The sequence below is a fragment of the Hyalella azteca genome, unplaced genomic scaffold (genome assembly GCF_000764305.2).
Source record: "Hyalella azteca isolate HAZT.00-mixed unplaced genomic scaffold, Hazt_2.0.2 contig14242, whole genome shotgun sequence".
Lineage (NCBI taxonomy): Eukaryota > Metazoa > Arthropoda > Malacostraca > Amphipoda > Hyalellidae > Hyalella > Hyalella azteca.
Window position 1 is genome coordinate 1 of NW_025944133.1, and position 25,598 is coordinate 25,598.

The 25,598-nt window shown below is 37.2% G+C and overlaps 2 protein-coding genes across 2 annotated transcripts; one reads left to right on the forward strand and one right to left on the reverse strand.

The window, feature by feature from the left end:
• Window positions 1–662: 662 nt before the first annotated feature.
• On the reverse strand, window positions 663–5,570 carry LOC125178995 (the record flags this gene model as incomplete). Its single annotated transcript, XM_047883996.1, has 4 exons — window positions 5,537–5,570; window positions 4,726–4,835; window positions 1,731–1,904; window positions 663–797 (listed from the first exon to the last, which is right to left on the reverse strand). Coding segments are annotated over exons 1-4 (453 nt in total), but the record flags the coding sequence as incomplete, so codon positions are not given.
• Window positions 5,571–13,506: 7,936 nt separating this feature from the next.
• On the forward strand, window positions 13,507–24,415 carry LOC125178994. The gene is made up of 2 exons (XM_047883995.1): window positions 13,507–13,911; window positions 24,242–24,415. The coding sequence occupies exons 1-2, from the start codon at window positions 13,507–13,509 to the stop codon at window positions 24,413–24,415; spliced, it is 579 nt and encodes a 192-aa protein (XP_047739951.1).
• The last annotated feature ends 1,183 nt before the right edge of the window (window positions 24,416–25,598 follow it).

A 25,598-nucleotide genomic window follows, 5' to 3' on the forward strand; every position in this document is an offset into this window, starting at 1 on the left:
CTTCAAGTAAACCATAACTACAAGGTTATATGCGTGAAAAATTCGGGTGAAGAAACGAGGAAGTGTTGCCTCATTGCAATGAGACAGTAATTTCTTCGGGATTATTTCCTGTTTTAATTGAAATCGAACGGAAAATTTGCGAAGTGAAAGCTGTGTTTATCATCCTTTGCATATCGAAGCATGCCCATTGCCAAAGTAATGTGTAACCTAGTATTTCATGATTATCTTCGCTGAAAATTAATCATTCTTTATCATTTATTGCATTACTGACAACATTTTTCGAATGAGTGTGGACCTTGTATCTGCAAGCTCGTTACGAGAAGTTGCAATCTTTTCTTATTTTAAGTAGAATAAAAGTATCCATGATAAACCTGTGTAATTGAGTTTTCGAGATTCCCGGCCGATGTGAAATATGACTTTAGATTTTTTCTCCATTTCGATCGGTGAATAACACGGGTAAACTTCTAATTCGCACCGTTGACGGAAATATTATATTTTATTATGTTTATTGATATTTATGATTTTATAGGTTAAATAACAAAATTGGGCCTCTATTTTGCGTGCGAGTAACGAGAAGAATTATTCTAGACTGTCACTTTTTCACGATTATTATGAATTGATTTTCATAGTTTTTTTTATTGAAATTATCCAGTTTTGCTCACCAGCGCTGAGGGGAAGATTATTAATGTGAAGACTTTACTGAACAGCTCGTGTGAGGGAAGACACCGCAGCAAAGTTCCTGAAGTGATGTTGCAGTTGCGCAGCAGACGCGCCGTCAGGTAACTCAGGTGCAACACCTGTCAATGTTGCACACACAAAATACAGTTAAACTAGCTTCATGAACTGACAGTTTAGACAGAGGAATATCTTAATTTTCTTTATCTTTTTTTTTCTATTTCTGAGCATCCATAAGGAATTTAAAAGCATAGAAAACACCAAGCAAATTCACTATATCGATATAGAAAACGTTTCAGAGTCCATGCAGCTCCATCATCATCAGGAGTCCGAAACGTTTTCAATATCGATATAGTGAATTTGCTTGGTGTTTTCTTCGCGTTTCAATTCCTTGTGAACTTGCGATATAAGCAGACTGATAATATAAGTACTTATATACGATCTAAATACGGCGAGGAAGGATGAGCATCATGCATAATTCTGGATAATCGAAACGGGCGTAATATTTATTGACATATAAACTTTCCCCCTCCAAAAACATATATTTTGATTGCTTATTTTATTTTTTTCATTGCGAACAAAATTGTTTTCAGTACCATCGTTTTTGCAAAAATGTAAGAATATTGTTTAAATTAACTCGCAAATAACAGAAAGACATGTATAATGTGTTTGATAAGTATTCCGAAATTTGACCAGTTATGACTTTCATTAACGTTTGCTATAAACACCATCACCAAAAGCAACATGAAGTTGCCAGCGTCATGGTATCATTCCCATGATAGGACTTAAATCTTTACCGACTGTATCTTAGTAAATTAAAATCTGTTAAAATCAGAGCATAAGCCACAAAATTCATTCTTCATAAGTATTATGTGTAAAAAAGGAATGATTTAGAATATATATGTTTCTAATGTTGCGTGTAATTGAAGCTCCTTGGCATCGAATAATACGAAAGATTTTAATGCGTTTGTTCACGGGCAAAAAAGGCCAAAGTAGATGTCGTGTCCTTCTCTGAATTGTATCTTAATGAATTCAATCGCAAAAAAATTACTCACTGCGTTGAACACCAGAGGAGCTTCGATGGGGAAATACACGACAGTTTGATCGACCCCGCTGGCTTCAGCTGAGAACTTCCGAGGGTTGAACTGAAAGCAGCAAATGCCAATAGCATAAAGTGAGACGAACGTCACTTGAGTGAAGAGTACCAATAGGTTTTGCATCTCGATGATCTGACGAAAAAAGATGAAGATGGATTGTAGAATATGAAATTAGCCCTAACTTAAAAAAAATTGGGAGCAAATTCTGAATATTTAATCGGACCGGGAGAAAGAAGATAAAAAATTCTATGAAAATAATAATGGCGAGCCAAAAAATAAATAAATTTTAGATAAAAATGTTATTTGTATATTAAACCGTAAAGTAACCAAAGTTCCAGGAGCGAATAAAATGCAAATTAAATTCACAATATTAGCAATGAAAACGTTCCACCATGCACCACCATCACCGACCCTACCTACCATCACCATGCATCACACAAGTTACCTCTTATTTCCATCATCACCTACACCCTTAATTGCTCTCGTATCACTACAAGATTTCTGTTGCCTCATGGTTTGAGTATAAAAGTCTGTTTTATGGTCGTCAATGTATTTCAGCGTCGGTCTGGAAACAATTATCTATATAATAGTTTGTTTTCCACCAGGCATGTGAACAACGAAAAATACACACTCATAGCGAATATACATTCAAGAAGATTTATTGAAAGTTGCTGTTGCATTGCAACACACCAGCAACATCACCAGCCCTCGACCAAGTGCAAGGAATGTGCGCTCCTCTGGGATTTATTAATTTTATCAAACGACAAGCAATATAAACGAACAGAAATTTTATTTAGAAATTATTTGAATTAATTATTAATTTAATAATTTAATATTATTTATAATTATTAGGAATAATAATAACATCTAAGAAATTTTCGTACAACAACCCATTAATAACAATGCGCAAGATTTTCTACGGCGATACATGTTGGGCCACGAAATTTATATATATTAATTTTACAATGCACTGATAAATTGATAAATTCATCTCACATCCGAGAATTATATGAATATTTAAAGCGAGCCATGTCGATTTCAATGAGAAGTTTCATAGAATGTGTAGGGACCCTGCATGATGAAATAGAATGCAAGTTCCTTCAGCATTTCACGGTGTTTGTTCATTGTGTGGCCAATAGCTAATTGTTGTGCTTGTCTCTAACAGCTCTTACTTCTCCGAGATACGCGGGGGCTTCACGCGTTCAGGGAAGATCGGTATTTTGAGGCGCACCAGAGCGGCAAAGGCGGAAGAGTGTCTAGCTGCTTGTCATGCTAGATGCGTTAGTCAGACCAGAGAAAGTGACCAATTGTCTTGATAGATGCGTTAATCAGACCTGAAAAAAGTGACCAATTGTCTTGCTAGACGCGTTAATAAGACCAGAGAAAATTGTCTGCTTGTCTTGCTAAACGAGTTAATCAGACCAGAAAAAGTGACCAGTTGTCATGTTAGACGCATTAATCAGAACAGAGAAAATTGTCTGCTTCACTTGCTAGACGCGTTAATCAGACCTTAGAAAAGTATCTGCTTGTCTTGATAGACACTCAGATCAGACCAAATAACACTGATCTTCACGCAGCTTCTTCTTTAATCTAGTATTAGTTTATAATAATTCTTTTTCAAGTGATAAAGTCATATTAACGAACTATATTCTGGAGTTGTTCATTTTATTTACAAAAATAATTGTTATAACATTCTTTTATCTGCGAACTGAGGTAGGGTTTCGTTGACGCACAACAATATCCTGTGCCATAAAGTTCAAATTTTATTTAAATTTCAACATCCAACGCTGACAAGACTTAACAAGCACGGCATGAACATCGCAGAGGTCAATATTAAACTCTGTCGGCAATGCACTCTTGCCAGTTTCCAGCCTCAAATGGGAGCTTATGAACTTGTTATGAACTTGTTATGAACTGAACTTGTTATGAACTTGTTATGAACTTGTTATGAACTTGTTATGAACTTGTTATGAACTTGTTATGAATGAACTTGTTATGAACTTATTATGAACTTGTTATGAACTTGTTATGAACTTGTTATGAACTTGTTATGAACTTGTTATGAACTTGTTATGAACTTGTTATTCATGGACACTTCTATCTGGTAAATGTTTTGAGCCGATGGATCAGGAGCCACGTCCCTGGAAAATTTATACGATGTATCTTAAAATACTTCATATATAATAATAAATTGATTATGAGAGCATTTTAATGTTTAAAATTAAATAATGTAGTTATTTTGTACGGATAGCACATATTCGGTTCTACTAAACACCTCATTACCTATTAATACACACTTAGGCGTCAGATAGCCACATGAAAAGAGGGGCAGGTTTTAGTCATTATTTAAACACAGGACGCCACGAGGGAGTAAAATCTCAAGTTACGAACAAAGGGAGGAAATACACAACCTACATGAGATGAAGCTATTGTTCATAGGTAGTAAAAAGGTTTTGAAAGAAAATATTCTCACGTACTAACTCATTTCCCGGAAAAGTTCAGAGCACAAGAGAATGTGACGTGAAGAAATTCAGCTTTCATATTTTCAGCAACTAAGAATTTAACAAAAGATAAAATTCTGCAAATTTTTCTTGCAGAAAGAGATCAAATGATCAAATAGACAATCAGGTGCAACATAAGCAGTTATTTTTTTAAATATAACATGAAAAAACTTTGGAATCACAAACTGCCCACAGATCTTCAAATAAGGCATTATTAACTATTGAAGAACCTCCACGTGATTCACTATAATAACATCGCTCAAAAGGAGAGCGTTGTGACGAGTAAAAATTACTTGTACAAATGAGGAAGTTATCGTATATAATATATACACTATCTGTTTGCATAGCACCTCAGGCCAGAGATCAATAAGATGTTTTTGTTTATGTAGGTATAATTCATCGGACAATTACTTGTAGAAATGAGGAAGAGACCGAAGCTGGGGGTCGTTGACCCCCGGGTGGCATCCAAGCTTCGGGGGCGTCGTGGGCGCTGTATCGGCCACGGCGCCGTATCCGTAGGCTTCTCTCCGCCTCCTTATTTCTTCAGCTGGCACCTGAACCTCTGTGGAAATGTGGTTAGGGATAACATCAGTTAATTTAGATTTCATTTTCTTTACAAATATATGCGAATTTACGGTTCACTTATATATTTTGAGATTTACGAAGGATTCGAAAAATTCGAGGAAATGCAATTATTGATGACATTAGTTAATTAAAACAGCATTGCCAAATCAACTACTTGCGAATTCACGATTTATTTATTTAAATAAGACTAAGGAAAGATTTAATGCCTTTGCGTATAAGATCATTATTGTTATTTTTTATCTCGTGTTATTGATATTTGTATTTTTTTAATTACCCATATAATGGGAATAAGCGACTGCCACGACTATGACGGAGGTCACGGTAATGAGTCCCCAGGAGTTAACTGGAAAAAATCAATACGTAGAAATATTTGAATCAATTATGACATTTACTGTGCAGCAATAATACTCGACAGGTAAAAATTATTATATTAATATTTTAGTAGTTGTATTGTGAGTTTTTGTATCATGGCAAGACACAAACAACTACAATAAATAGGTTGAGGGGAGGATTTCGCCTCATTAGAGCTTATCTTGGAATGTGCATTATCATTGGAGAAATTCCTGCGATGCCCACCCTGTTTGGTGTTCACGACACACGCGATTCAAAATGTCTTGTGTTCCCCAAGTAAAGTAATTATTAAAATGAGAGAGATAATAATAAATCAGTGTTTCTAACCTTTAACTCCGGTTTTCGTCGTAGGTTCATGCATATCGTTCCAGGGCTGCGCTTGCGGTAAACCTGCGGCTATGCTGCGAAGAAAGTCTCCGGGTACAAGCAAGCTTCTTATTGATTGCGGGCTATTGATTCAAGGTAATTAATCAGTTCCAGCTAATAATTGAAATTGCATTTAGATCAGTGTTAGATACTTTTACGAGAAATTTTCACGACAAATAGCATCTGAAATTAAATTAGACACGGCATCATGCATAATTAAGTGCATAATTATCTTAAATNGTATCATTGATGCAGATGCTAGTAGTCATGCATCACATGCGTATCATTGATGCAGATGCTAGTAGTGATGCATGCACATGCGAATGATGGATGCAAACCATTGTCGCATCATATGGGCACGAAGGTTTGCTAGACACATTCGCTCAGTGGCACTAGCGCACCCACCTGCGGCGCGTGGTCGTCATATGCTGATAAGCCATTTGTCTCGACAGCAGCAGACGTCCTTCACATTCTTGTGATGGCCTATTGTATACATTCGCGCGAAATTTTGGATAATTTATCTTATTACTGGTGTACAACGTGAGATTACTTAACAATACTGGGTGTAACATAATTTTAGAGAGTAATTTGGTATACTGCAGCTACTTAAATACCAACGGTAAACAATTGTTCTTTCATTAGGGTGTTGATTTCATTCAAGGAGCATTAGAGACTACAAAATCTATAAAATGCTGAAAAATTCTCTGAAATCCAGTCAAAATTCTGTCCAAGATGTATGTATAAAACAGCACCCTCGTCAATGGCATTCCCAGTCGTACACCGAATTTCCAAATGTAATGCATGGGATAGGCTGTCGTTTCTTTAATTATAAAGAACCTTCATATTTAATTATATTAATATTCTTACGATCACTCCAGTTCATCATTAGAGAATATCTCATTTGATTGGATATTCGTGTGAGTGAGAATAAGTTATCGTGTCACCGCGAATAGTGGATTCAAATGTCGAAATCGGGTAAGAAAATAATTGTAGCTCGTAAATTGAACTTACCAAAAAATTAAAAAAATTACCTCACATAAAATATTGTATTGTTAATGGTTGGACGACAAAAAACTCACCAAATAATTTTCTTGATTTCATATTCTCACATGCCGACATTAATCATGTTTTAAATTTTGTAAATAAAATATATTGGTAGCGCATTTTTAAATTAGCTCAAAGCCAAGACCAAGTTCAATGCATTTCCCATGAGACGAGACCATAAACGTAAACTCGCTCTTAGGTACAGTCTTTAAGTGATATTTCTCACATAATCAGAAGTAAACCATCCTGGCGATGGGAGGACTGGAGCGGCACTATACAAATCTTCGCCTCGTCATGAAGCAACACCTCTAACAAAGTTCAAGGTATGCTTTGGCCTCTGCCCCAAAGTCGCTATGCTCGCTTTTAAGTTATTCTGGGTCTGCTTGGCAATCTGACAGTGATCAGACTAGTCGGAACCTCCTTGCTGACTATATAGTCGTCTGAGACTGGGAGTATAGCAAGAGTTGGCTTGGCCAATTGTACCGAGCTTGCAAGCTACACAGGTGCTGCAAATCAAGCCCATGACAGAAAGCCTCCGAGACGTTTGAGTACGAGCATGCCCAATCCCTGTAAATAAAGTTCAAATTGATCTAAACTATCTATTGATCTAACTATTCATTTGCATTCAACCGACAAAGCTTTTCAGTTATCAATAAACTAACATTCAAAATATTTTGGTTTTATACTATAATTTATATGAAAGAGGTAGAAAGAAGATGAAATTAATCAATGAGTTATATGTATCGAAATTTTTATGAATCAAGGTTCTAAAAACTGACATAAAAACTCGTATCTCATACCTCGTAATAAAATAAATAACTACTCTCTTATCTCTCAGCATCACTCGAAGAAAAAGTGCGTAGTTTCATTCGAATTCTAAAAAATAGTTCGTGAACGTGCGGAAATCTAGTCTAAAAATTTCGAGCCTTGTGCTCACTTATCGAATGCATAAAGGTCTTGTAAGTAAATAGGATGTCTAAATTGAATTCAGCTAATATATTTTTTTTCTGAGGCAGGAGACCGAGAAATGTTCATTTGATATAAGTCGAAGAGTTAAATTCTGGGGACCTGAATACGAGCAGTAGATTTTTTGCACGGTGGTATATACCTCATTTAAAAATGTATAAGCGATATTTTTCGGTTATTTATATACTACCATGTGCATCATTAATATTTTACTCAGCTGCTGAATATTTACAGATTAATGTGTTGGTGATGTAATATTCGTAATAAAAAATATATTGATATGGAGGCCCATGATTATTTTTGGAACGGGTAAAGTATTGGAACACTGCTTGACGACCGCTCGTGTAAAGAAAGGCAAGCACATAGTTAGATGCTGTTGGTGGTTGGTGTTGTTGCATTTTTTCAAGTGTATAAGAAGTGAGAACTTAAATAACATTGCAAGGTAATTATAATATCTATTTTCGTGAGTAGGACAAATGAAAATTCATCTGTACGGTAGCTAATATGGTTGATTATATATAGAACAGCTTCTATAGTGGTGTTCGCAACCGTTGGGGTTGCAAGTCGCGAGGCGTGGTGGTCTAATAATAGCGGCCATGGCCATATGAAACGAAGTTTGTTTAATCAATTATTAATTTCAGTGGTCTGTTGTCCTTGATTTTAGAATTTCAATGATATTATTTCCCTATCACAATTTTTTGCTCATTAGGACCTTGCACCAACTGCCAGGTCGTTATTGCTGAGTGGTAGAGCGGTGGTACATATATTTAAGATTAAACCGCCCCTTCTATTCTATCTATTCTAAATATTGGCATATATAGAGAAAAGCTTTATTTCCAATATATGTATCATATGTGCAACTGGCAAGTTAAAAACACTTTGAATAGGGTAACATCATAAATGTCACGTAGGTAACAGGAGACGATCAATCATGATATTTGATAAATGATGTTAATCACATTATATATCAAATGACAACAGTCGATCAATCAAGAGGTTTGATTAATTATGTTAATCACGTTAAATATCAAATGACCACAGTCGATCAATCATGTGGTTTGATAAATCATGTTAATCACATTATATATCAAATGACAACAGTCTATCAATCAAGAGGCTTGATAAATCATGTTAATCACATTATATATCAAATTTGATAAATCATGTTAATCACATTATATATCAAATGACAACAGTCTATCAATCATGTGGTTTGATAAATCATGTTAATCACATTATATATCAAATGACAACAGTCGATCAATCATGAGGTTTGATAATTAATGTTAATGATGAATAGTTCTTAATATCTGATTTGATCATATGAATAGTTTTCTTAAAAAAGATCGATATGCTTTCTTTCGCAATGCCGTTAAAATGCATTAAAATGTGACAGCTGGTTTCAAGGGAAGTTTGTTTTGTAAAAAAACTTTTGATATAATATAACGTTAGTTAATTAAAATCAATAAAATGATCAACTCGACTTCTTTATTTGAAAGATATGATCAATCTAAACAGATTTTGTGAGTTCTCATGATTTTACGATTCAAATTGGAATGGTGTGGTAAGCTTGGCAAATTTTAATTGCGTGACTTGGCCCAAACGAATTCGTGTATGAAAACTAGTTCTATTTAACGAGGTTCATCTAAAAGGAAGTCTCGACATTTATGCCTCACAACTCTCATCTGAAAGCAAATATAAAAGTGTCACAACCTGTAAGAAAACCATCGAATATATTTCACCCTTGAGGAATTCGTATATGATGCAAAGGATTGAATCCGGTAGTTTGTGTCTTACATTGTTTAGCAACGTTAGCCGGAGTGACAGAAATAAACTTGAGCGCTGTGATGAATCGCCTGATAGGTTGGTCAGATACGGAGGAGTTTCTGCGTCTGCCAGATGTGTTGGTGTTTGAAAGAGTGGTCATACATGTAGGAGGTTGTGCGTGCGGTCAGATAGTAGAAGGTTGAAAAGTTGGTCAGATACGTTGAGAGTAGTGAGTGTGGTCAGATACTTTGAAGGTCGGCGTTCGGTCAGATACGTTGAAGGTCGGCGTTTGGTCAGATAGGTTGAAGGTCGGCGTTTAGTCAGATACGTTGAAGGTCGGCGTTTGGTCAGATACGTTGACGGTCGGCGTTTGGTCAGATACGTTGAAGGTCGGCGATTGGTCAGACATTTTATGGCTGCGAGTCTCGTCAAGGCATTGAAACCTAGTTTTCTGTTGAGATGCACTGAAGTATATACTCCGGGCCAACGACATTGGAGGCTATTCGTTTTTCCTGGTAATTTATAGTTTTTTTAAATACGGTGAAAATTGTTGGGACCTGGTGATGAGGTGCCTTACCAGCTTCTCCTTCACATAACCATAATTAGAGACCAACTGGGATATGCATGCACACTATCAATATGCCAGAAAAACAACAGTAGCTATACCAGACCCAGTCCACAACGCTGCCATCAGGATATGCACCGGAGCATTGAGAACGTCCTTAACCACCAGCCTCTATACAGAGAGCGGACTGAACCCATTTTCAAGAAAACCCATTTCCATACACATCTCATCATTTGAAGACTACGGCCGACTCTTTACAGTTGCACAGGTCCAATATATGCAGCTTTTGCCCGTCACGTTCGAGGATACTCTCACGTAGCGAATTTCTATCAGCACCTTCTGCTCGGATCAAAACATCCCTCTGAAGTCTTAGTTACAGCCAGCCGCGCTGAAAAACTTTTCTTGTACCACGCAACCGCGAAGAATGCAAACTCGACGCATACATTCACGGATGGCTCAAATTCGAATGGTGCCTTGAAATTTACGGCGGCAACTCACACAGCAACAATATCAAGATGACTGAATCCCACAGCATCAATTCACATCACGGAACTTTCTGGTGTCCTTTGTGCCCCTAGCCCTTATCGATGACCATCCCGGACATAAATTCACAATATTTGTTGACTCCAAAAGTGTAGTGCGAGCCATGAGAATATACAATGGCAAGCATCCCATCATCAGTCAAATCGTGGCCGGACTTGTACGCCTAGCGCGAAGCGAGGAGAACAGTGAGCTTCTGCTTGGTCCCTGGATACGTGGGAGTGAGGAGCAACGATTGGGCGGATGATCCGGCGGTGAGCGCTCCTTATTCTGACGTGGCCATCTACAGTGAGGAGGTGCCATGCCACGACCACTACCCCTCATCAGGACTAGCGTTTGCCATACATGGCGCAAGGTGTGACTGAACGTACGAGACAATAAACTGTGAACAATACAGGACAGCGTATCAGCATGGAGCTCATCGTACCAGGGATCCCGACAGATGGAGCTGGCATTGAATAGTTAGTTAGTTTAGTGGCCAAATGTTTACTAGCGCTTCAGCTATTACCCTGAGGGGTGGCATTGAATAGAATGAGGATTGGTCATACACGCCTCACTCGCAACTACCTAATTAAGCTCCACCATGTGCCCTAATGTTAGCCGTCGCCTTGTGCCGTACTGTGCCGACTGCCTGGTGCCCCGGACAGTACTGCATGTCTTAGCGGAGTGTCCTAGCCAGAGCGACATCCGCCAGTTCTGTCATCCCAGTTCACTCATGTACAAAAATCTGGTGGAATTCTTTAAATTCATTAAATGCCTGCAGAACCTGCTTACCTCGCTCCTAGCCAATTGTTCAAAATTGGATGATCCTTTAGGATTTGGACCATTTTTAATTTGTGAATTCCACCGATTTTTTGTTAACACTGATATTAATTAGCCATGTACTATATTCAACCAATTCTTAAGTTTGGGTTTGTTTACCGGCAGGTGTGAACCGTGTGATGTTCATGGCCAGCCATGGATGACCGAGCCAGCCGTTGATCCATCCTTTGAACTTGAATAAAGCCTGTTCAGTTTCTAGTAACAAATCCTTTTCTTATTTTCCTGATTCGTTGAAATTGGTTATGGTTAATAACTGAAGTCGGAAATTCAGTCGTCTTCTATTAGAAATTAAATTCAATATTCATTATTTTCGTATAACTCAACACTTCAGTCCATCATAACAAGATGTTCACCAGAATGCTAAGGGAGGACCCGCGAAGCAACTTCAGAACTGACAATTTTAGACGATATTTGATATAGAAAGCAACTTACTACCAAAATGTCTTGCGTGATCTCATGCTGGCACCGCCTTCCGATCATATGCCGTGAAGCTATATTTGCACCTATCCATTACCCAGACCAAACTCCAATTCCTTGACACTGAAGTCGCTACATAAAGCTGAGACAATGAATCGAGAGCGGACGCGCACGGTCTGTAATCCAAGAATGCACCGCCGAACCCCCGCGCATAAATGGATCATGCAGGCTCCATGCCTGGAATATAGAGAAGATCAAAAGCTACGGAAACAGCTGAAGAACGTACCTACGGCGAGAAATATATACCTGTCTTAAGCACTAGTAAATTTACAACTACTATTGTTATTAATATTATTACTAACGCCCGGCCTGCTTCCCGATTTGACCTGTCACAGGCAGCTGGGATGGAACCTATAGCTCACGGCTCCGATCCTGACAGTATCAAGTTGTATATATTCATTTTATTTCATGCCTATTTTCAACCTCTTTTTTGCTTAGTTTGCACTTTCGGCTATTGTAGCTTCGTCGTGTTGCTCATAAGTACGCTGACTCTCTGTTATCAACGAAGACATTCAAGAGTTCAGAAAGTTCAAAAAGTTGGTTTCAATAATTTTTGCAAAAGGATATCTAATTCGATCCGTCAATAATGGGTCAAGGATGGGCATTAGTATAGACTTAGCTCTGCTTGGAATCGTTCTGCTCACTGTGCCACACGCTGAAAGAAAAATTACTTGGTTTCTATCGTTAGAGTTGTTGATCATTATTATAAGGGCGAGATATGCTTATTTTGTTACGATTAGAGAGAACACGAATGAGCTATTGCTTCTCGAACAAAGCGATTTTCAGCGTGAATTATAACTGAAGGTCCATAACCCTCTCTCTCTCTCAGTTATCTAAAAAATATACCTATTAATTGTTATAGCTGAATAAAGTGGAGCATTGAAAAGTAAAATGTACCCTGCTTTATTGGTACATTTTGGTACATTTTTTTGGTATAGAGTGTAATTTTAATATCACAGAGATCCTAGTTTAGGCAAACACAGAAATTAGGATAGAGGTGCAGCATTAATGTATGCCTAGAAAATTTGTATTTACCGTTCCGCCGAATTTAATAGTTGCAACAATTCTTGCTGCTTCGCTATTTCTCAGCAGAGATCAAGTCAAATGATAGCCAACTGCTGCACGGTACATGCTTCTCACGGAGCAATGCTGCTGCATTGCCTTTGTTGGGCCACATGACGGAACGTCCCTCAATCCATGCAGTTGGTATGGACCCTTCCGTTTCATTGGTCCCCTCCAACCAAACAGCTCGTGACCACACGTTGGGCATCCTTTCTTGAAATTGAATGCAAATTGTAGATTAATAATCTTATGCTGGCTTGAAATTTCCCGAATTCTCATGTATATCTAGATTACATTTTCTTATTTAAAAACAAAAATACTCAATTGCCATTCAATGGTAATTGAACATATTGAAACAAATACCATTCAGCTAATAGTGTCTCTCAGTTTCGTGGAGAAGAGGAAGCAAAAGAAGTTAGCCAGCATCATATGGTAGGGTAGATAAATGACCTTGCGTTCAATATCTGCAATAATTATTGAACAACTTGCTCTAAAACGAGAGAGATTCAAAGCCCTTTTTGGCTAATTACAGTACACAAGAAAGAACCAGCATTTTTCTTCTCATTGACGAATGCAAATAAATTATTTTTCGATTAAAACACACCGACTTTCCCTGATGCCGACACAAGCATGCGCTTATTTGGTGAAGTTCTGTAAGGAATTCACACAAGCATAACGGCCTACCTGCATGGACGCCGTTTCAGACTGGATGCGTTCCAACCGGCTCCAGCTCAAAGCATCGAAAACCGAATTTATTTGGTTCGCGACCGCTCGTCGCCAACATCAGCTTCCAGCAAACCTTGTGCGCGCGGGCGACGAGTTCGTCGCACCTGCATCCTCTGTACGCAGCCTCGGCATTCAGCTGGACTCGGAACAATCTATGAACAACCACATTGCCAAAGTAACCGCTGCTTGTTTTGGCATCCTGCGGCGAATTCGTAGCGTCAGTCGCTGTCTCTCGAGGCCGGTCCTCGAGGCCCTCATGGTGGCGCTTGTGCTGACCAGGCTGGACTATGACAATGCCACACTCTACGGACTTCCCATCACGGCACTTAACAAACTGCAATTCGTAATGAACGCTGCAGCGCGACTCGTTTGTGCCCGGCGGAAATTTGACCACGTGACACCGATTTTGCGATTGTTTCGTCGACGCCTAAAACAACTTTTCCGTAGAGCCTTTGAATCTTAGACCTAGCCGTCATCTAATCTATCATGGATATTACTGGTTTAGCATAGATGTAGTTTGTTCTAGCATAGACGTCGTCAGTCTTGGCATACATATGTCTTTTGTTTTAGCATAGACGTCATCTGTTTTTATCCTCTCGTGTCTTTTTTGGCCACTTGTAACGTGCCCTTGAAGTTCGATCTGAACGAGACGCCACGACAATCTCTTCGTGGAATAATAATAATAATAATAATTTATTGAAACTCAAGTATAAACTGTAGCGAATAAACTTTGGATCCAGTAAAGTAGAATACCTGAACTGCAGTGGATGCAGTTGAGGAAACTGAAATTAGAAAAATATACCTTACTAAATGAATGCCAGAGATTGAGAAACGATTATACCAATTGTAACCGTAGCCTTGCAGTCTAATATGGTTACGTGCCATTCTAGCAATGGTCTTCACGTTCACTGACTTAGTATTTCACACAAGGGCATGAAACCATGGATATTCAACACAGAAACAAATTTAATAACAGCAAAATTCAGCAAAGTTTTGCCAAACGGGCTTCAAGTTAGTGTCACAGGGCTAATGCCGCAGGTTGAAATTATTTGCATTTTCGTTTGCAAAGGGATTAAGGGCTATTACATACAGTAATAAATCCTACAACCATTCAAATCTGATAAATAACAATTTGACAAATGTTCAGCATCTCCGCACCATACAGTACTGGTCGGCCTCGGGAGCAAAGTGACACGTGGAGAAAGAGTGATGCTGAAAACTACTCCTGGTAAACAAATGCTATACGAGATGCGTCAAACTGCGGCTACACCAATTATACCCAACAACTCCAATTTAGCGGTACAAAACTTGACAGTGAACGCATTTCCCAGTCTAACCTCAAATGAAATAATATGTACAGCAGAAATAATGTCGCGCTGGCTGCACTTGAGGCACGTAGCACACGGCAAAAGAGATGCGACGAGAATACCGGTGGTGATACTGTAAATTAACGGCAAAGAATCAGATCAGACAGACAAGTAACCGCTATTGTATCGGATTCAATTATTCATAATGTGGATCAAGATATATGGATCAATTATACAAAGTAAGATTAACTATTTCGAGACTAACCTTCTAAATTATTACCGCTGGGGTAAATTTAGAAGTGGCTTGAAAGCCGTTTAGAGGTACCTACAAAGGTGTTTGACAGTGCAGTTGAGTGCAACGGTTAGTAAATTAATGAATGGCTGACCCGACTTGGCTAAGTTAGTTAATAGGGTTGAAGCGCCACTGGGCGTAAAGTTAAAGGATCGAAAGCCGGCCGACAATACTGCCAAGTATAATTAATGCGTCAGAGACGTCTTAAAGTGTTGGGTCAGACCAAAATAGTAACGTAGAATGCATTAACTATTAAAAGGGCCCATAGTTTGCTTTAAATCAAATCAAATAGATAATAGGAAGCGAATTGCCCTTTGGTTCCGGTGAGCAATACAGCAGCCAAGAACACCATTTGAGTCACCCCCGTATTACATAAGCTGTCAAAATATTAATTCTTTAATGCTTCAGTAGTTCTTTCGACATCAATACTTAATCTAACACAATCTTCCAGGCCTTCGTTAAATTAAAACGAAACATAATTTCCAATAAACGGGACAAACTGAACAAAATTTCTTATAGTGCCTGGTTTACAGCAAAGTAGTTCATGTAGCCGCTTGGCGATTTGTGAATCAGGATTTTTACCATTCTTCACAAGCGTTTTTAATTTCTGTAAATAATTTTCAAATGGAAATGCACTCAATCTGTTCGAACTCATTTGATAGTTTGATACATCATCAGTTAAGTGGATCAATGAATGAATGAATGTTATATGTGACAATAGTTTCACCATAGATATTAGTTGAAGAACAAACAAAGTGAATTAAGAGTTCACGTGCATAAGCATGATAAGCATTTCGCCTTAAATCGTTGGAGTCTAAAAGTATTGACAGGGCAACTGTAAGAGACACGAAATGATTGTACACGTCCTCTCCAACAACATCAAGGAGTACAAGGGGGCCTGTGTAAAGGAGGAACTGTCTAAACTCCGTTGCCTTCTAGCGGTCAAGAAATTCAAGAGACCGAGGTTGATGAGCGAATTCTCATGGCATTTCGTCATTCAAACTTGCCATTTTTTAAATTATGCCAATTTGATTTGAGACAATTTGCATACTCGTGGCCCACTCTTCAAAAAATTAAGAATGCGTCTCACAGCTTCCAAACACACACTATGCATGTAGTCAAGAGGAAAGGCTGTGATACACTTAACGCCTAGAGCAATGAGAGGAGCAATGAGGAGGATGAAATCTTATTTCATCCCGGAAAATTCTTCATCTGTGCGCAAATAACACAGACCATGCTGACTGGTAAGTTGAACACAACACGTTCAGCCCATGTCCCTTTAGCAATGCACCGTTCACAACTGTAATATTCATTATGTCCTTTTATGTACTTCAAAAAAACCCTTGCAGATGCATCACAGATAAATGCGCCAAGAACAATTATCAATTGCACATCTTGATGATTCAGCTCAGATGCAAGCAATTCATTCAATTCCTGAAGAAAATCTGAGAGGTATTCTGCGACAGGACTGGGCTTATGTTTCCCACAATAAGTGGTTCAAGATCTTCTACGCCGCACAAAATGGGCCATAATTGTAGACTTGATGACTGAAGAGAGGCATTCCATCTAGATTGAAATTCAATGAGGCAACTCTACTCTCCTGAAAAAGTCACCATGTTGTTCTATAACTCTGGAAATACCGGATTTCCGCCTAAATTATTGATAGGTACCATTGCACTTCTCTTTAATTTGAATCATTTGTGGAGTCTGTAATAAGGTGCGAGCATCTTTAGGGAGACTATGCCCATGCATCTTAATATTAACAAGAGTTCATTGATGGATGAGCGAGTTTGGTGATTTTTAGCTGCCCATTTTGCCTGTTGTGATGATAAAAAAGGAACAATAGCTTCGTCAGTTGTATTTTCACAAAGAAGGGCATCACTATCACAACTATCCTCTAATATAGAAGAATCTAATATCAGCGAGTGGGTTTGAATATCAGGACTATCAATTCTAATACCGCTGCTGGAAGATTATCTGCATTATTATCCAGATCATCTTCCAAGCTAACAGTGGTGTTATATGGTAACAGTATTATTGGTAAAAGTATCTCTATTAGTAACAGTAGCAGATAAATTACTCTCAATTTCAACGTTATCAACAGTGCCACGAACGACAGCAGCGAATTCATTGTCGGTTGGTACTACTCTACTGTTTGAGATGTGACATTTCTGCAAGAAAAAAGAAATATGTCACTGCATTATACTCATAATTATCTATATATAGCCAGTACATCAATTAAGATAGTATGAAACTCAATTTTCAAAGTAATAATTGAGTCTCCAAGATCATAGAGAGATCAGTGCGAGAGATCTTAAGTGTAAACAATGCAGAATAAAAAATTTAGGCATGGTTAGGCTCCAAATATGTGTGTAAAACGGGCCCCAAATATGTCGGGGCCCATTCAATAAATAAATGATATATAAATAAAGCCGTTAGTGGCCACCAGACATTTACTTATGATCGTGTCTTACTTATTATTGCCATTAAGAAGGATGAATAAAACTGAATAAATGAACAAAAAATAATAATTGAAACAACCTATCAATGAATACAAAACAAATAAATAAACAAAACAAAACCGTGCGTTTTCATTAGGCCGACTAACTATTTTCACTAGTGATCGAAGCAAGTTTTAATATCGGAGCCTTTCTGCACATACAAAAACGAAAACACAAAATTAGAACTAATAAATGAATAAACTAATAAACGCAGAAATATAGCACGGATGACATATGATACATGAATAAATATAACTACAAATATGTACTAAAAGATCAATAAAAACTTCACAAACACCAGGGCACTGTCAACACTGAAAATAAGCACGACTAAAAGACCCACGTACCTCTGTGGTGGAATCGCGAACATATGAATGACAAGATATAGCGGATTCCTACGCGAGGTCACGTCAGTGGTGACTAAAAACCTAAAATAGAAATTACTAATCTAATATTTACAATAACGTACATAATCTAATATTTACAATAACATACGTCCCCTTACATCACTCCCCACCATGTGCAAAGCATTGCACTTAACCATATGCGTACACGTGCAGGGTGATGAAACCTAAAACAAAAATTCCGAACCTAGCCTAACAGAAGCCTAACAAATCAATACATAAACAACTTCAAACATGTTTCACAGGATTCAGTAAAAACTTTATTAGCTAGTAAATAAAACGCATTTAGATGCTATCATAATTGACAATAAATCACGAACATATTAAAACCATAACTCAACCATGATTCACAAAGCTGAAAATATTATTTGTTGAGTTATATATATTTATGAGGATATATATTTGTGGGAAAATATATTTGTTCAATTTAAATTGAAAATATCCTCAAAAATATAGAAATTGTATAAAAAATTATGACTTTCATCCTGCTCATTTACCATGCATAACCTAGTTCAATTCCTGACATTGAAACATTTAAAGAACAATTTGCTCTAGTATCTTGGAAACTTTACATTTTTAATTTTAAAACAGGCTGCACAACACTAAAACATGGCCTCTCTCACAATTTGCTTAAGATAATCTCTGGAATATTATCATTGACAATTAATTTGAATATTTAATGAAATTTAAATGCAGTCAGTTATGAAAACAAATGTCTGTATTAGAGAAAACAGGCAGTGATGAACAAATTTATGCATGAAAACGTGCACATCTTCGCAAATTGACTAGCAAACTAACACAATTAGATATATCAGAGCAAATTCTGTAATTTTGCACTGGAAATGGCCAATTTCCGGCTAATTTATGGGGTGATATACAATGCTCACCATGCTATCATAAGTACAATGCTCATATTGCTATCATATATACAATGCTCACCATATGTTTAATTGTATATACAATGTATATACATATGGTGATATACAATATATGGTGATATACAGTGCTCAACATATGTACAATGCTCACCATGCTATCATATGCTAATTAGGACTCACAAATAAAATTTATATCAATACATTCAGAATCGCACTTGTATATATACAAAAAGAAGAAATTCAGGTTTATTATATTAGCAAAAATTTTTTATTTTCATGATTTCTTATTTTAATTTCTATTATTTTTTCACCGTAGCATATGAATGAATACATAAATGGAGAAAAAAATTTTTATTGAAACCAAAACAGTGGATGACGATAGAAGTGATTGACTGAAATAAGTGAAATACAAGAGATTGATGTGTGTAACCATGAACATAAGGAATTGAAATTAACATTTATTTGCATACACATGTAATTGTATTTCCGAACATATTCATATCATAAATGGTTCATATATAGATAAACAACTGATAATAATCGAGAATGACAGCACGGATATCCACACTCAGTTTACATCTTGGCATATAGTGGTGGGAAGTGAAACGTGGTAGGCCTTCCAATTAATTTTTTATTAAAATCTGAGAATATATTACCTATCCAGAATTTCCACTGTAAGTCCTACCACTACCCGAATTTTCATGCATAAGATATTGAATGTATTTTCTGTAGATGAGGAAATTTAATTTGAGGTGACTTCAAATTAATTTAATAATTTAATTTGAAGAGGGCAATGGATGACATTTTTTCTGTTGCCCTTCTTCAAGTTCTTTTTTGAGTCCTATACAGATTAGTATCTTAAATATCAGCATTATCATACATAAGGAATTGACTAAAATATTTAGTAGATGGTGAAATTAAATAATATGCGTTTAAAAATTACTTAATGAATTTTTTTAATTTTCAAAATTATATATTCTCTCAATTGATTCATGCATCGTTTCCGACTTTGCGCAAGTGTGCAAAATTTCAGATTGATTGGACAGGTAGAGTGTGTTAAATATCGATCATAAAATTTGTAGAACACAAAAGTATTTTTTTCCGTTTTTTAATATTAAAAAAAGTTATATTTGTAAAATTAATTATTCTGCCAATTTATTCATGCATTGTCTCCAATTTTATGCAAGTGTGCAAAATTTCAGATCGATTGGAGACGTAGAAGTATGCTAAATGTCGATTATATAAGATTTGTAGCAGACAAACAAGCAAACGAACAAACAACAAGAAGTAAAGTTAAAGAGAAGTGTTGTAAAATGAACCGATTCTAAAAAATCTCTGCATTGCTATGCTCTAGATTCAGCATACTGGTGCTCAATTTTCAAAAAAATCTTGGTAAGTAACACTGTCGTGGACTTTTCATGAGTCACAATTAACTCATCCAAGTCTAGTAGCCTTGATAATTACTCATCTACTAATAGGTCTCAAAAAGGAAGGCTACAAAGTCCCCTTTCATTACTTGCACTTATTTAAACATCAGTCTCAAGTGAATTGAATTTGCAGCCGCTTATCATGGATAAGTTATCATCTTATCTTATCCCACTGGTCTATCTGTTCTTGCTGGCGGCAAGCGCAAAATGCAAATTCAGAGTGCCTTCTTTTATTATAATTAAATAGTTATTTTCAAAAGTCACTCACATTCAATTGAACTTTATTAGTAATTAATGAAATAAACGCGGTGGTCTTCCCTTGTAGAACTTCAAAGCTTTTATTTCACTAAAAACTTATAGGGTAAAAGATTCCTAAATTTATATTTTGTAATAGTGGGTCATTACTTCTGTTTGGTAATAATGAAGCTGGCGGCTACAGGCCTAGAGCGCATGTGGGTAATTTGACTGTGACAGAAAACTGATAATATAAAAATGAATCTTTGGCAACAGCTATTTCTACAATATCTTCAAATCTGAGAAAAATACCAAGTTTTTATGACGAGATCCTTCTTGACCAGATTCGCTTGTTGAAATGTAGTAAACCACGTCGAGAAATGTTAACGCTGTGCACCGTCTCGCAGAAATGTTCCAATGCCTTCGAGACGCGGGAAATTCACCGCCAATAAGGCTAGGTACACTGTGCCTTTGTACCTGCCGCGAGAGCCGCTCACGGAATCTTGGCGGCAAACAAATGTTATTTATGGGTTTACAAAGCTTAAACAACGTCATCTTCGTGGAAACGCAACCAACTAAATCGACAAAAATCGAAACTAATTTCATTTCTTGACAGGGAAATAAATGTTCCAGAATTTATTAGTTATATTGTGCATTCACAAAGGACCGTTCGATGCTGGATGACTTTTCTGAGCTTCAATTGTTAAATAAAGTACCTTGATAATCGCACTGGTCCTGTTTGCATTGAATAATATAGACAGATGCTATTATTATCTTATTTTTATGTCAGTAACCATTACTAAACTTTCCTAATCATAAAAAAACTAGAATAATATGATGTGATATTATGCCTGATTTTAGGGGGAGAAATAAAGGGAATTTTTCAAGTATTGAAATTATTCCTCAATTCAAATTATTGAATGAGGATGTTGAATTAATTCCAACTCATGTTTCTCCAGGAGATTTTTTCGGCATCAATATCTGTGCAAATGATTTGAGAAACTCTATTCATGTTTCTACGAGACAATTTTTAAGTTAAAAAATGCATATTCTTCTTGAAAACAAGGATTAAATTTTGTTGGACACGTGTAAGTACAAAATACAAAATTTTCTAGCGAGGGAGTCCCTTCGTGAACAATCTCAAAGTTCAGACAAATCCGGTAGTTAAACATGCCGCTAACATGCATATAACACTTATACGCCACTAACATGCATATGCCGCCGCACTTGCATGCCATTTACCTACACATAGGCTGCGTAAGGCTGTACGTATTTCCCATTAAAAGTAGCTGGTCGTGTGGAAGTAGGTAAATGAAATGAAATTAACATTAATTCTATTTCCAAACTACCAAATTTTCATAAACTATAAGATTGTTTGCGGAGGGAATTCCTAGCTCGAAATATTTGTGTTGCATACTTTCAATACTTTTACTGCTTCCTTACTTTACTTACTTCACGTACTTTTTTTACTTTTTTACTTTACTTTTAATACTTTGATACTTTTTTAATGGCATAATTATGTCCTATAGAATTTCATTGTTCAATGGTTCTCTTAACTTGTAAACGAATGTTATAGTTACATTTGAAACGTCGTTAATATTTTAATTATTATTATCTGCATAACCTTAACCTTCCTTTTGATCTACCAACGTAGGGCAACATGGGGCAGCGCGCCCTCCACTTTTTTTTAAACCAAATATTTGATGAAGTTTTAATTGATACGAGGTAGAAACCCGCTATGGGCTCGCTGCCCCATGTTACCCTAATATAAAAAATTGTTTGGCTTCTTGAGCCAAACTTGGAATCAACCTTATTGAACGTTTAAAAATATATCAACATTGAACGTATCCATATCGACTTTATTATTAACGTTGAAATACCCTAACAAAATTCTGGGTACGCTTCAGCCTCCGCCCAAGAGTTGCTATATGTTCACGTTAGAGTTATTCTGGGTCTGGTTGGCCAACTGATCGCAATCAGCGTCTTGTCAGAACCTCCTTGCCGACTTTATGGTCTCCTGAGAGTAGGGCAAGTGTTGGCAGAATAAGGACCAGGCGCTTGTATCTGCCTGATTCGGGGACCGGATGTTAGACAAAAAAGCGGACATATATGAGAAGCTGATTTACGTACAGTCAGAGTCCTAGATGGTTCCTAATTCAGGGTCGCCACCAACTCAAAATTTTTATTAAGTTTTGCTTTCGTCTCGTCCAGTGTTGGTCAGATTTCGACGTTGAACTAACGTTTAATTCTGGTTTTTCAACTGTTCAACCTGAAATAAACGTTGGTTCAACGTTGGAAAATAGATTGAGAGTCAACGTTCTCATTGAGAGTCAACGTTCTCTCAGTAGGTTGTCTAGCATCTCATTTAATATTGGCCAAATTTCGACGTTGACATGACGTTTAATTTTGGTTGTTAAGTATTTCAACCTGGAAATTTCAACGTCGTTTATATAGCATTTCTTTTCAATATGGACGTTATATTGACGTTTAAATAACAATGTTTTATATGTCTCTTTTGGAGTTGGTCAGCTTTCAACGTTCATTTGACGTTTAATTTTGGATGTTCAACATTTCAACCTGAAATCAACCATTAAGAGTCTGGGGTAGCGGTCGCGGAACTCAGCATCGAGCCCGGGCCGCAGCCGCTTGTAAAATTCGCTCGCTCGAGTTTCTGCCTCAGTCCAAAGTTGGCCGGCCATCCGTCGTCTGGCTGCGCATTCTCCTCCACTCTCCACGCATACTGTCCACACTGTCTCCATTTGTACTGATAAAAATTTCTTATTCATTTTGCGTCCATTATTGTGTAGAACTTGTAAAAATAAACTTATAATTACCGAACGATTTACTGCGAAGATTTACTACGAACGATTTACTACGAATGCTCGAGCATAAATACCATAACTTCATGTCAATACGTCGAGGCATACATTTTCATTACTTTTTAAAATCTCTCGAGTTCCTCAGTTACCGCAAAATTTCTCATCTTCACTGCAGACAGCGGCTTATTTTTCACTAGTACATAAACCGTTTGCTGCCGATGGGAGAAATTCAGTGCACTGCGAACAGTGTCCACTGGTCTATTCTGATCATTTAGACTATTCATGATTATTTGCAACTACGATTATTTAGTTTCTTACGCAAATAATAGCCGGCTCAAAACTATTTACGCACATTGAAGAAAGCCAGGAAACTATAGTTTATGTCGATAAAACTATTCTAATTATATTCGTGATATTAATCTGTTCACTTATTGAATGATTTTCAAAAAAATGATTACTGGTTACTTTGGAAGTTTACTGAGAGTTTCCTCTGCTGTCGACGTGAATAAAGGAATGCTATGGATAGGGGAGGCTGTGGTTTCAAGAGGAGGTGCATGGGGAAGAGTAGGAAGGTGGGGCAGCGAACAACGGGGGACTGAATGATTGAGGGAGTTGGAGGAAAAGGGTGAATGTAGAGAGGAATTGGTGAATGAATTAATTAATTTGGACAAAATCTTACTTATTCCTCTGAGTTTAACGCCTATTTGGACAAAATCTCACTTATTCCTCTGAGTTTAACGCCTATTTGGACAAAATCTCACTTATTCCTCTAAGTTTAACGCCTATTTGGATAAAATCTCACTTATTCCTCTAAGTTTAACGCCTATTTGGACAGAATCTCACTTATTCCTCTGAGTGTAACGCCTCCCTCCTGATCGAAGTCATCACGGGTCGATGGGCTGAAGGTCTGCCCTCACCTGCCCAGGGGCATGGGGGGGGGACTGAGGGGCTAGGACAGGGGCTAACGGGGGTTAACATGGGGGGTGTGATTGTGAAGAAAATTTCCTAAGAGAAGTGAGTGAAAACTTGGTTCACTTTTGCGTATATGGTTTGGGTTATATTGCCCCAGCTTTGCCATGAAAAATGGCGTGATAGTTATATCCCACCAGGCAAACCAAGTTGAATCAACGTTGAAATTAACGTAGTTGGATGAGTCAACGTTGACTAAACGTTGTTTCAACGTCGTTTGCCTCATTGGAAGCCCGCTATCTGGTCGTGCTGTGAGTAAGAAAGCGGGTAACAAAATGATATGACCAAGTCATTTATTTTACATAGTGTACTATGAGAACTTGGGGTATAGACGCATTAAATATTCTACAAACTTTAGCGCGGCCTCCCTTTTCAGTGTAAGGAAAATTTAACTATCACAACAATTAAAGATGGAAAGGAAACGAATCAGAGTTAAGTATTTATTAATTCTGAACTGTGTTCATGGGAACACATTAATGATCTCAGACGTGCATAGTTCCCCATCCTGTCAAATAAAGGCCAACTGATATGAATGAAAAGAAACCAATTTATGTAATAGAAAATTAGCGCACGCTGAGTATTAGGGTCCAAATATTGGTTTAAATTTACGGACCTAGCAGCAATGCACTTAACATTGTGTATAGTCATCTTAAAAATGAGAGGCTATTATAAATTGGTATCCAATAAATATATACATAGGTATCCAATAAAATATTTGATCGTCGTTCTTAATTGTATTCATGGCGAGCCTGGCTAAAGTTGAAGATTGGAATGATTTTTGCTGCTCTGTGCATAATAAAATTAATTCAAGATGCCCCACCGTTTGCACTGGTTTTCACAGGTTGAAAATTTGACATTTCGCTAAATTATTACGGCAGGAAGGCATTGTTTGAGGCGTAATTTGTTCTACCGAAAAGCTGCTGAAATTGATTTAAAAACGCTAGATTAGCTTTTCATTCTATGCTACCAGAATATTTTTGCTATGGTTGTTATCAGAATTAGTGTCATGATTTCTCAGACTCGGCCGGGTATATCAATCCGCTCTGCGAAAATTTTTGAACGAATCCAAAAAATTTGAACAGGAAATCAAGATATCATAGTCGAAGTTGACGTTTACCTTCCTTTTCAATATTTTGGATTCGTTCATTAGCTCCGGCATTGCCGATCAACACGAGAATTAAGAGTCGCTTTTTTGGCCATTCTCGTGGCCTGCAACATCTCGC